At 40.0% G+C, this 13,183-nt stretch overlaps 1 protein-coding gene across 14 annotated transcripts in view; it reads left to right on the forward strand.

The window, feature by feature from the left end:
• DMD (dystrophin) overlaps positions 1 to 13,183 on the forward strand; it is a 7,596,173-nt gene that overhangs the window by 1,755,677 nt on the left and 5,827,313 nt on the right. For 12 of the 14 annotated variants that reach the window (XM_085622447.1, XM_085622454.1, XM_085622449.1 and 9 more), the window contains exon 9: positions 7,346 to 7,483. The exons of the other annotated variants lie outside the window; for them this stretch is intronic. In XM_085622447.1, the coding sequence (XP_085478573.1) occupies positions 7,346 to 7,483 (138 nt within the window). The remainder of the gene's footprint in view (positions 1 to 7,345; positions 7,484 to 13,183) is intronic. 14 annotated transcript variants of the gene reach the window in all.

Consider the following 13,183-nt stretch of genomic DNA (forward strand, 5'->3'; position numbering starts at 1 on the left):
CTTCTTTGTATATATCGTGAAGAGAAGAAATCCTTTTGCCTTAGTACTGTACCAACCTAGACATTTTGCATATAGCACCTTATGTACCTGGGCTGTTAGTGTCTGTTGCTTGAACTTTTATTTGATTTGTTATTTTAATGAATATTATAATCTTGTGATGTGCAGATGTTTATGATTTTTAATATGCTTTTATGGTTTGTGATTTTAAACCGAATAAAGCTTTGAAATTGAATTGAATTGAGTATCTTGCCTTTCTGTGAGAGTTGGGTTGCTTCCAGTGATATCCATACTCTTATAGGTATTGTCAATTTTATATATATATATATATATATATATATATATATATATATATATATATATATATATATATATATATATATATATATTTATTTTCCATTATGTGAATATATTTGATGGCGATTTACATTGAAGCCTGTGGGCTTGAGCAAGGCTGAAAGGCCGAAATGCATTGCTGAGATGGGCATTTACTTACAATAAAAAAAGGTTTATTTCGCTACCATGAGTGCATGTTAATATGGCATTAGATACATTGTGTTTCTGGATCATTATATATGACTGTTTGTTCAGAGCCCCTGAGGAAGTGTTTTACACGAAACGCGTCGGGCTGGACATTTTTACTTTTGTGGGCATGGCTGTGTCTTTGCAAAGTGCTTCCTTCCATTAAAGAATCGTTGGCGTATACATACCTGTTTTGGGCCCTTCCTCAGCAGGTGACTCTTTTGGTTGGATATATATGGTGGTTGTATAACTGAATAGGTGAGTAAATGGTTGTGCAATTGACTCTATAGGTGAATGAGTAGGTGTGTGAGTAGCTCTGAGTGACTGACTGTGTGCGAGTGGCTGTATGAGTGGCTATATCAGTGACTGTATTAGTGAGTGAGTTGGTGTATGAGTGGCTGTTTGGATAACTGAGTGGATGTGTGTGTAGACCTACAAATCAGTGAGCAGTTGCATAAGTAATGGTTTGGGTGTGCCAATGGTTTTGAGAATGTTAGTGTGGCAATTAGAGTGGGTGTATGGAAGGTTACATTGGGGAGAGTGAGTGCATCAGAGAGTTTGTGGATGATGTCATCAGTGATGTCACTGACCATGTCATGAGTGATGTAATATTCGAGGTCATAAGCGGTGCATAGCTCAACTAACTATACCTGCTGAATTTCTCTGGTTTTGTATGAGTAAAATGTCACCCTAAGTATAACATGCCTGTAACCTTTGGTTTTTTAAGTGAATTTCTAGGGATTTTCAAATTGTATTTCCTAAGTATAATGCCCTGATAACCTTTGGGTTTTATCAGTGGATTTCTAAGGTTTTTTAAATACTAATTCCTAGCTATAACGTCCATGTAACATCCATTTGTTTTTAAGTGAGTCTCTAAGATTTTCTAATTTTCTTTCTATAATTGGATATTGTTTATTATATTTATATAAAGTACCACTCATGAATGATTTGGTATGGGTTTATCAAAAAGTACATTAATAACTGGTTTTATTTTTAAGAATTTTTTGAGTCGTCACAACATTGTCGCATTTACTGTGGAGAATCTGTGATCAGCAAATGTATTTCTCATACTGAAAAATAAACTTAAGACCTTTTTTAAATAAAGTTCAAGTCAAAATATTCTGTAAGAAATTGTTTTTACTTTTCTTCCTATGATCAATTTAGGAGAAAACCACCTTTACAAAAAAAATATATAATCGCAACTACCGACATCATCGCGCTGCCCTCAGTAGTCACGAAGAGTATATGGTTTGTACAAAGAGTGAAACATATATAGACACATTCTACAGTGTATTTAACAGTAGAGCTTTATTAGAGCTATATTAGTGTACTATTCAAACTCATATTTTTGTATTGAGTTTCCAGAAAAATTGTCTACAAAGACTATTTTCCATTTTTGCAGTGGCTCCAGGCATCGGTAGTTTCAGAAATCGCATGTTTTTCAGAAACTCTAAAATACATATCTATATATATAGATATTTTAATTGATGTTTGACACTAGTCTTATCTGTAGCTGTTGTATACACACTCTTAGCACAAAGGCTTTTGACAGAGCCACCCAGGAGGCCAAACGTTTGTTAATTTTCTTGTCAAATTGCTTTTTTAAATCTTTGAAATTCATGGTGACGTTAGGATGATCGCAATCATGACGCAAAATCACAAAACAAAAGCAGATATTCAACAACCACCACCACATTATAACAACTTAACTTAAAAAAATTCATTTTAACTATTACAATACACACATTACTAACCCCATCACTGCTTTAAAAGCATATTTGTACACATTTTTCTAGTAAGTTTTTTAAGAAACTGTTTAAACCCTACTTCCCATTTTTGATGACTCTGGTAACCGCGATGATCGTGCTTTTTTTAGGGGGTGCAAAACATCTATATATATATATATGCACACATTTTACAATAGATCAGACACTAGGAGTTTATTACTGCACTGTTTAAACTCATATTTTTGTAGGGAGCTTGTATGAAAACCATTTAAACCAATTTCCCTTTTTCACAGAACTGCAAAATGGATTATAACCAACCCACTCTCTAAGTAAGTGCGTCACACTCTGAGCGAGTCTGTAAGTGACTGCATAAGTACCAGAATGGGTATGTGCGTGGGTGCATGAGTATCTGAGTGGCTATGTGACTAGATGTATAAGTGTGTGAGGAGATGTGTGAGTGGGTGTATGAGTGTCTGAGTGGATATGTGAGTAGATACACAAGTCTGTGACAGTGACCAGTGAGTGTGTACAAATATATATATTTTTGTATGTTTCCACTAATGTTCGTAATGACCTTGCAATATTCATGCTGTCCCCGCGACTGTACATGGAGGCCTGGCTGGTGGTCGTAGCATTTGCCGCGAATATCGCACACAATTAAAAAAAATAATTTGGGACACTTACATTGTGTCACTAACACACCCATTTCTCAAACATGGGGTCAGAGTATCTCCACCCTGTCCCCTTATGTTAGCTTTCCCGCAAATTTTCAGCCCTTGGAACCGTTCCCTTGACGATAAAATGGCGGCCGCATCTTTCGATTTAGGTTGCGTCCAGCTAATCAGAAGGTTGCCGTTGGCACGCGCATTGGTGAACCATTGCGAAACCACTGTGAAATATCCGCTGCCAGAGATATATCTAAAATTCTCAGCTTCAATTTCTCAAAACTGCTAGATGGATTTGCGCCAAACAACAAAAACACAATCTGCGTAACAATATCTACCCTTCTTCAAAATTTGGTGTAATTCCGTCCAGCGGTTCGGGCTGTAGGTTCGACAACTTGTTCCTATGGGAATTAACATTACAAAAGCACCCTTTTTTCAGGACCCTCTTTCTCAGTCCCCACTACACGGACCACCCCCAAACTTTCCATGACACAGAGAACCCACTTTGACAGTTTTTGGAAAAATGAAATGAATATTGGTCAAATGACGCTAAAGTTTTGGGCAAGTCAAAAAATGCTTTTCCTATGGATACTAGGGGGCAGATGTAGAACCCTTTTTTGTGGCCACAACGGGAGATCGGCCCGTTTGCGACCGTAAAAAAGGTTCTCGTAATGTACAAATGCTATTTGTGAGTCACTTACTCTCAAAATAGCATTTGCGACTCTCGCTATTAGGAAGGGGCGGTCCTTCCTAGTAGTGAGTGACCATGCCATGAACTGTTGTTTTGCGACTGCATTAGCGGTCACAAAACACTCGCAGTTTGCCACCTACTTCAAGTAGGTGGTATAACATTCGCAAACAGGGTCCCCAGGAGACCCCTTCGCCTTTGTGAGTGTGTGCGTAAATATTTTTTAAGAGCAGGCAGTGGTCCCAGGGACCACCGCCTGCCCTTAAAAAAGGAAACTGAGAAGTTTCATTTTTGGTTTTTAAATGCATCCCGTTTTCCTTTAAGGGAAACGGGCTGCATTAAAAAAAAAGACCTGCTTTATTGAAAAAGCAGTCAAAGACATGGTGTTCTGCTATCCCCAGCAGGCCACCATCCCTGGGAGTGCTAGCCATTACCAATGGGGCTGCAAATTGCACTTGCTTCATGAAAATTGATGAGGCATGCAATTTGCGACCCCATTGGGAATTGCAAACAGTGCCTGAGACACTTTTGTACATTGCATTTTGCAAATCGCAAAATGCAATGCTCATACATCTGGCCCCTGGTCCTGAGCTAACTATAACTGGCCACTGACATATCCACTAATACACCCATACAGCCATTCACACACTGAGTCAGTCACCCATACAGCTACTCACACATAGTCACTCACCCATAGAGTCAATAACACTGCCACTTACTCACCCATACAGATACACACACACCAAGTCACTTACTCATACAGCTCCTAACACATATTCACACACCTATACAGTCACTGACACAAGCACCCACTCACCCATACTGCCACTCTCACATTCACTCACTCACCCACAGTCCCTCACACATCCCATCACTCACCTATACTGCCTTCCACATATCCAGTTACTCACCCATATACCACTGACACATCTACTTACTCACCCACACAGCCCTACACACACTCACTCTTACAGCCCCTTACACACGCACTCACAAACCTATACAGCCACTGACTTACCCACTCACTCATCCATACAGACAGTCACACACCCTCTCACCCTCCCACACAGACACTCAGACAACCATATAGGTACCCAGACAACCAATCACTCACCCATACAGCATTCACATACCCACTCACACACCCGTGCAGCGACTTAGACACCAACTGACAGACAGATACAGAAATTCACACAACCAGTCACTCATGCATACATTCATTGAGACACCTAATCACTTACTTATACATTCATTCATGCACCCACTGAATCATATATAAAGACACTCACATTCCCACTGATTCAACCACACACCTGGCTGTATATATTTAACACTCATATTTTTTTTTAAACACTTAGTCAGCTGATGATGTCATCAGTCATGAAATTTGAGATATCATCAGTGATGTCATCAGTAATGTGACTGACCATGTTATGAGTGATGTAATATGCAAGGTCATAAGCAGTGCATTGTGAGGCATGAGTTATATTTAGCTCAGCTAAGTATAACTGCTGAATTTCACAGGCTTTGTACGAGTGAAACCTCAACCTAACTACTATGACATCCCTGTAACCTTTTGTTTTTTCAGTGAAAAAAAATAAATATATATATATATATATGTATATATATATATATATATATATATATATATATATATATATATATATATATTCACTGAAAAAATGTCATATTTAGGCTCAGATTTCGCTCTATATATATAACTTTCAGAGCAGCAAATCTATCCTCACATGGAGCTAAACCCCAGCCCCCAGCTCAGTATTTACTCACAGGACCTGACCTTTGATCTGGTCCTAGACCAAATCCCCCATAGGCATCCACCCCGTCCAACCCACAATGGGAGTTGGCTGAAGGGCCTAGCCTACAGAAATGTCCTCTGTCAAACCCAACATAGTCTTAAATGTTGCTGTTCACCTGAGTGATAGTCACCACTGCTAACCGGTATGTCATCACTCTCTACAACCAAATTATCAAGCACTGCTTCCTGCCAAACACTATGGGCCCGATTCACACAGGTAAACTGAGATGAAAGTCTAACTTTACAGATTTTTGTATTCACACAGGGCATTTACAAGTAGTAAAGTTAGACCTTTGTTTCAGTTTTGGTATCAGTAAAACGTATGACCAAAACTTAAGTTTAACTGAGACAAAATTCTAACTTTACTGCTTGGAAATGCCCTTTGTGAATGGAAGGTTTAGGAGAAGAAAAAAGTTGGCCAAGCCACACTTTACCAAGCCCTGTGCTTGCATGGCCTTTTTGTAGGTCATCGTTTGTAAACCATGAATACTCAGATGCAGTCAGATAATAGTAATATCAAAAGCATGTTTATTGACAGGGTCCCGGTACCTCTTTCCAATATTGCCTCACTTTAAATATGTTGCTGGAACCTAACAGAGCAGCTCAGTAGATCTGTTTGGAAAAACAATCTAGGATTGAACAATACCCTTTCTCTGCATAGTGAATGAACAATCCTGTAATTTTTAGCCCCTGAGTATTAAAGTGAAGATAAACAAATGTAGATTCTTTTCTGTCACACAAGTTTGAGTGCTCACATTCTTTCCACATCCATGAATACATTAATTTCTCCTTTTAGTGAAGTTTCTTATTATATAACTGCTACATTAGCTTTTGCCAAAACAACAAAATATGGTATCATACTTGTCTTAATAAAGCCCAGAGTTTACCATTGGCAAGAGGAGACAGTATCCCCCCTCAAAACAAATTGTGGCTCTCTGACGGATATGAAAGCTTTTGTTTTCCTTGCGTCACCATCTTATTTAGAAGGCACATCACAATGGAGACGCCAAGTCGATGGTCCTCCAATTGGAAGCACATCCAGTATGATGAACATCTGCACTGCTATGGGGCCTTTAGTGATATCTGGAGGTGAAGAAGGTAGTATCAGGGCTTCTGAAGCTAGCCACGTGGATTTTCCTCTTCTCTTCTTCCCACACTAATGCACTACATTAGTATATCGCATAGGCATATCAGGGTGGGGGGAATCCCCCAGGTTCTCTAGGCTGAGGAGGTAGGAAGCAATATGCTAATGAAGGGCCTGAATAGGTTATATTGTAGGTTCCCACATGGATTTTCCTCTTCTCTTCTTGCCACACTAATGCACTACATCAGTATATCGCATAGGCACATCAGGGTGGGGGGAATCCCCTAGGTTCTCTAGGCTGAGGAGGTAGGAAGCAATAGGCTAATGAACGGCCTGAGTTGGTTGTATTGTAGGTTCCCACGTGGATTTTCCTCTTCTCTTCTTGCCACACTAATGCACTACATTAGTATATCACATAGGCACCTCAGGGTGGGGGGAATCCCCTAGGTTTTCTAGGCTGAGGAGGTAGGAAGCAATAGGCTAATGAAGGGCCTGAGTTGGTTATATTATAGCTTCCCTACTTCTGCCCATCCGGTCATGCAGCCCACCTCAGAAATAGGTAGAGATCCAAACCATGGCAAGTTAAAATCACGATCCTTTATGTGCTTGTGGATATTTAAGAAAACTCCATGGCACACAAATGGTGCAAGAGTGAATTCCCTAATCATATTGCCACAGGCTCATTACAAATCAGGGTATATTCGTAGTTTAAACAAACTGAAAGTTTTTCTTATTGAAATTAATACTAACACACCTTTCTGTTTCTCAGACAGAAACAAAACATTTAGCGTATTGTATGTGCTTATCAAAGTTTGTCTGCTTTTCTCCTTCATCTCTTCTCCTTAGATCACTCTCAGTGTAGCACAGGGCCATGTGCGCACCCCTTCTCCTTCATCACCTAAGCCTCGCTTCAAAAGCTATGCCTACACACAAGCTGCTTATGTGCTGTCCCCTGACCAAAATCGGAGGCAGTTCCCTCCACAGGTCTGTCGAAATTACTATTCTGAGAACATTTCGTAAAATATATGTTTTTCTTGTCTGTTGAGCCATATACATGTTTACACTCTCTCGTGTTGATTATCTGTTTTGCAACTGTTTTCTTAGAATTGTTCTTGTCTGATTTGTTTTCTAAATACCAGTAAGATGAGTTCAAGTTTTTTTAGGACTAACCAACAGTATATGCCAAGATTGTGCAGTTCATCAATTTTGAAACTCACACAGACCTTCTTGAGATGGTGTTAGGTAAACTGTAAAGGTGAAAAGACCAAACTGGAGAACATTTTTTCATCACAAAAATAAAGTTAGCATTTGGAAAAATAGAAGTGGGAGATACTAAACAATGCAATCTGTGCCCAGAGATTATGTGCAGTACACATAATTATATTGATTAGGCAATGCTTGAAAGCAATATTTGAAATGAAATTTCTCAACCGATTAAATACTGCTTAAACCCAATCTTAGTAAACAAGTTTTAAATTGGGTATAACATTTTGCTATAAAGACATTTTCAGTTGCAACTATATCATACAAGGAATCTTTAATATTATGTCAAAGTGAAAACATACATTTTCAGTCTCAAGAAGAAAGAATAAGTTAAATAGGTTCTCATATAGAGCATGGGCATACTGTGAACAGGGTCGGACTGGCCGTAGCGGGCACGGGCGTTTCCCCGGTAGGCTGCCAGGTTAGGGGCTGGTTTTGGACCCCTGAGTGGGCGTTTTTGTTACCGCGGCTGGTAATATTGGCTCCTGGTAACAGACGGGAGTGGTGCTTTCCACTAGCAGCCTGGGGCCGGCCGAGCTGTTTGCCAGGGCCGGTTTTGGTACCTAGTTCCCCATGACACTGAATCGCAGGATTTTTCAGGATGTGTTCAAGACTCCTCTGACCTTTTAAAGGTTTCGGTATGTGGTCCATTGGAATAGTGATGGCAGTTTTTAAGTCATATGGCAAAGGGCTGACCCTGAGATGAATCATGCGGTTTTAATTGGAGAGTAGAGAGTACTTAGAGTTTTCAGGTGTAGTGCCACTGAAGGAATGTTGAAAGGACTGATTGGGTTTTGGTTAACGTAATTTCTTTTGTTAGATGTGGTAACAAGATTTCAGAGTCTATAAAAATGAAAAAAAGAAATTTACTGAAAAAAACAAAGGTTAAATGACATTATAGTTAGGTGTGGAAACAAGATAAAATCTAATGTTTAGAAACCAAGAACCCCTTGAAATAAGTTGTAGTTTACTGAGCTAAATATATCTTGTTCCCCTGCTTATGACCTCACATATTAGCTCACTCATGACATGTTAAATGACTTTATTGATGATGTCACTAATGATATCTCAAATGGCATAATTGATGACTTCATTGATAGCACCATAGTCATGTACTGTATAGAGTTACTGAGTTTACATATGTGGGTCCACAGCAGGAAAACAAATGTAAGCCCTCTAGGCAAATGTGTTTTTGCATGTTTTAAGTTCTATGGCACACTATTTATAAATCACAAAAGTTTGGCATGCAATTAGTTAATGTTAAGCGAGGTGAAGTCTGAGCATGCCTGATATGGGTTGCAGAGGCATGTTTGAAAGTAGATTGTGGTGTAAAACCAAAGGCTGTTTCAAAGAATCTGCGAGAAAAGCCGAAACTCCTGTTGACAATAGATTATCCATGAGTGGATATCTGGTTTTGTGCCTATGTTAAATATTTTACTACAGTGCTGTAGACAAGGTCTATGTAGTGAGGATATTTATAAGGTTGGATGTTTATTTCCAACATTTTCCAGATTATTTTGAGGCTTAACTGATTGTTGAATAATGTTCAGTGCAGGGGTGTCCCACTTAGAGGTTGTTTATCTCACAGAGGCTTTATAAGAATGGTGCAAAGGTTTTATAACATTGCCCCCACCTCAGGAATATGTGTAGTGTATTTTACCAAACTGTGGAGGGCTGTCCATAGGGCTTGACAGAAAACGTCTTAAACTTGTGGGTTATGTGAAGTCTCTAAGAGAGTACTCCCTTTTAAAGTAAAGAGAAAATGTTATACAGGCATAGCGTATTGAATTGATTGCTTCAAGTCCACAAACTTTATAAGATACCTTTAAAATTGACTGTATGATCTAATCAATGATGTCATCAATGATGCCTTTTTGCATGTCATGAGTGATTTAATATGTGAGGTCATAGCCTTTATCACAAAATAGGAAGGTGGAGGTAGGCCACCAATCTTCCCTCCAAATATCAAACTAATCTAACAATCCATTTGTCCATTCAATTCAAAAAGCTTTATTCGATTGTAACATTGTGCAATCATAAAAGCAATACATAAATCGATAAAATCAAAGTGACAGTATAAAACAATATAGCTCCATAAATATCGATCATATATAAAAATAAAAAGACAGATATAATCGGGAATACCAAAATTGACACCCACAGTTAATTAAAACACTAAGCTCTTCCTATAGGCAACCGTCTTTTGCAAAAACATCGCAACTTTCCATATCATATCAGCATTGTCCAAGGTTTGCAATGCAATATACGCAGGTCGACAAGTCCTAAATTCCATCATTTTTAACATTGGTCGAATCCACACTTTCCTAATTTCAGAGTAAAAACCACAAAAAAAAGAACATGGATGGTGGATTGACATGAGCTATCATCACAAGGACAAACTGTCAAAGTGCGACTCCAATTGTTCATATTAGGAAAGCTGGTGAGTCTATGAAATATACCAAGTCGGAATCTTGTTAATAAAAACCTGTCAAACCCTGCTGAAACTATGGCTAAGTAAGGCTGTATTTTAAAAACACTTAAAATCATTTGATTATCTAATACAGAGGGTTTAGAAATTTCCGTCGTCAACCTTATCATTTCCAGCAATGCAATGCCTTCTTTTTTTAATTCCTTCCTACTTACGGAGTGCAAGGATTCAGGGTCAGTAAAATATTCAGGATTGCCCAGATTATGTATGAAATTAGAGACATAATAAATCCAAGGAATCCTTAAAACTTTTTAAAATATCCTTTAAAACATCCCTATTTAATGTGGATTCCTCTTTAGTCCATACACGGTGCCACAATAAAACTGGCTCAAGTTTAATCATGTCAGTCAGATATGTTAATCCCAATTCTGCATGACAGATGTAGGCAGATGTTGTTCTTGGTACGGACAGTAAATATCTTAAAAATGTATTTTCCACTACTTGTAGGGAGTTAGTATTTGTAATGCCCCAGATTCCAGACCCACTGGTGGTCGCAACCCTAATCTTTTCGAAAACTGGGTGGGTGCGGATATAGTATTAAGGAAACTAAGTGTTTTACATCTTATTACCTGTGTCCACATGTCCTCTTGGTGGAACATAACACCCAGATATGAAAAAGTTTTTGTTATGTCAATCTTTTGATCCTCAATAAACACTTTCCGACATTTTTTCCTCCCCACCCCACAGCTCATAACGTAGGTCTTAGACGTGTTCACGGTTAGACCTAAATCCCGCATAAAATCATTAAAACCATTCAAGACTCTCTGTAAACCGACTTGAGATCTGGACATTAAAACCGCATCGTCTGCGTATAAAAGAGCAGGGATAGGGTGGCCATTAATTTTAGGGAAGTCCACCTTTTGCTCAAGTAATGCGCCTTCCAAATCATTTATATATAAGTTAAAAAGAAATGGTGCAAGGACACATCCTTGTCGGACTCCCCTGCGGATTGGGATTGGAGAAATGGTCCCACCCTTAACCTCAAAGCGGACTCTGGTTTGGGCATTAGAGTAAAACCGCCTTAAAAAGTAAATAATTTGATGATCCACACCTATCCTTTCTAGAATTTCCCACAATTTAATATGTTGTACCGAGTCGAAAGCTGCTGTCAAATCTACAAAGGCTAAAAACAAATTACCCTTTTTCACACAAAAATATTTTCCCACCAATAAAGTAAGATTAAGAGACTGCTCAATAGTGCCCACTCCTTCGCGAAAGCCATACTGCAAATCGGATAAAATCTTATTATCAGATGCCCAGGCTTTTAGTCTTACTAAAATTACTCGCCCCAAGATTTTTTTCATTGAGTCGAGCAAAGAAATGGGCCTGTAGCATCTAGGGTCTTGACGGTATCAATTTTTAAAAATAGGAACTATGATTGACTCCGTCCAAGTTGCTGGAAATGGAGAGTGGCAACTAGCATTCGCTACTTGCGTAACGATCGGGCCCCAAAGACATACATTTGTCCATTCAAATGGTCACCCTTTTAGTTACATCCCCTCATCTTTGCATGACATACTTATTGCTCAGTTTGTACTGCTCAAATGGACGTTGTAACATGTAATAGGTGGAGTTTCACTGTGTTGCCACCTCCTGTATGAGAGCTTTAACTAGTACTCTATTAGCACGCTGAATGATCCTCAACTGCTTCAGGGCTTTAGAAGAATGGCTCAAATGAGTGCAGATTCTTTTGCAAATTGCTGACTAGGTCTTCTTTTTTGAGAAAGTCCTGCAAAATGATGTTCATGTAATGTGCCAAACATAGGACTCTGAAACAGACACGCTCTGCCATGGCCTTAACTATATTACTAAGCAAACCCAAGGAGACGATGGACGTAGCACTGAAACTTTTCAGACACTCACCCCCAGTCACAGATCTGGGTTGAATCCATCATTGTTCTTTAACTAACTTCACCACCCCAGTTCAGACACAGCTATATGCAAATCAGTCTTGACCCTGTGCCTCATGGGAACAGTCCAGCCCGAACCTTCAAGCCGTGTCTTCCCTGGACCGGAAACAAGCATCCTGGGACAGTCAAGACAGATTTGCACATAGCTGTGTCTGAACAGGGGTGGCGAAGTGATCTAAAGAACAATGATGTGCTAACATTTTGGCAAGCTTCCCATTGTACCCATTGAGTGGTTGCATTCGTAGGACCTCTCCTGCTTAAAGATGCTCATAATAGTAGCCTGGATGTTTTTGTTGGTAGTGCAGCTGATGTAGGTGACTTCTGAAGAGGACCAGGACGTGGTAGACTAAAAGCATATCTTGGGCCAGTCACTTTATGCTGTTGCTGTGTTGTCTCCATCTGACTCTTGTGCCATTGCAAGGTTGCTGAGCAGGTGATACTGGCACACTACAGGGGACAGGGCTGCTTTGCATAAAGATGCCACCTTGTTCTTCATCACCACCCACACCTCCCACTCCACTAGGCTCCAGAGCTGATACCCCTCCCACATCACCTGGATCACGTAGAGAAAGGTGATTATGGTGCGCCTCCCAGTGGAGTGTGTGATGTTCTTTTAAATGGATCACTTGGCCTTTTGTACCATAGTGTTCTTTTCTGGGCAGAAATTGACAGCGGTTCTGGCTGGATGTGGTGCGGCGCTACTGCGGTCTAACTAAATTGAGTCCCGGGCGAAGATTGTGGCCTGTTCCGGATCGTGATGGGTGCTGCACAGTTTATCCACTCCTGTGGGACCTGCTACTTCACCTGGGAGCCCTAGGAGGATCCGTCCGGTGTGCCGAGCCCTGACGTGGGACGGGCAATGTCACGCTCCCCCACTGAATTGCTGTCAGGGCTTGGGTGTGCCTGAAGGGAATGTTGAGAACGAAGGTGAGCCGGTGCGAGATCGCCGTGCTGCTCTCCCCGGGCCGTATCATCCCCCCACTTGTTATGCTATCGGCAGCTGTATACACACCACGGCAACTC

Source organism: Triturus cristatus, chromosome 8 (assembly GCF_964204655.1).
Source record: "Triturus cristatus chromosome 8, aTriCri1.1, whole genome shotgun sequence".
NCBI classification, from domain to species: domain Eukaryota; kingdom Metazoa; phylum Chordata; class Amphibia; order Caudata; family Salamandridae; genus Triturus; species Triturus cristatus.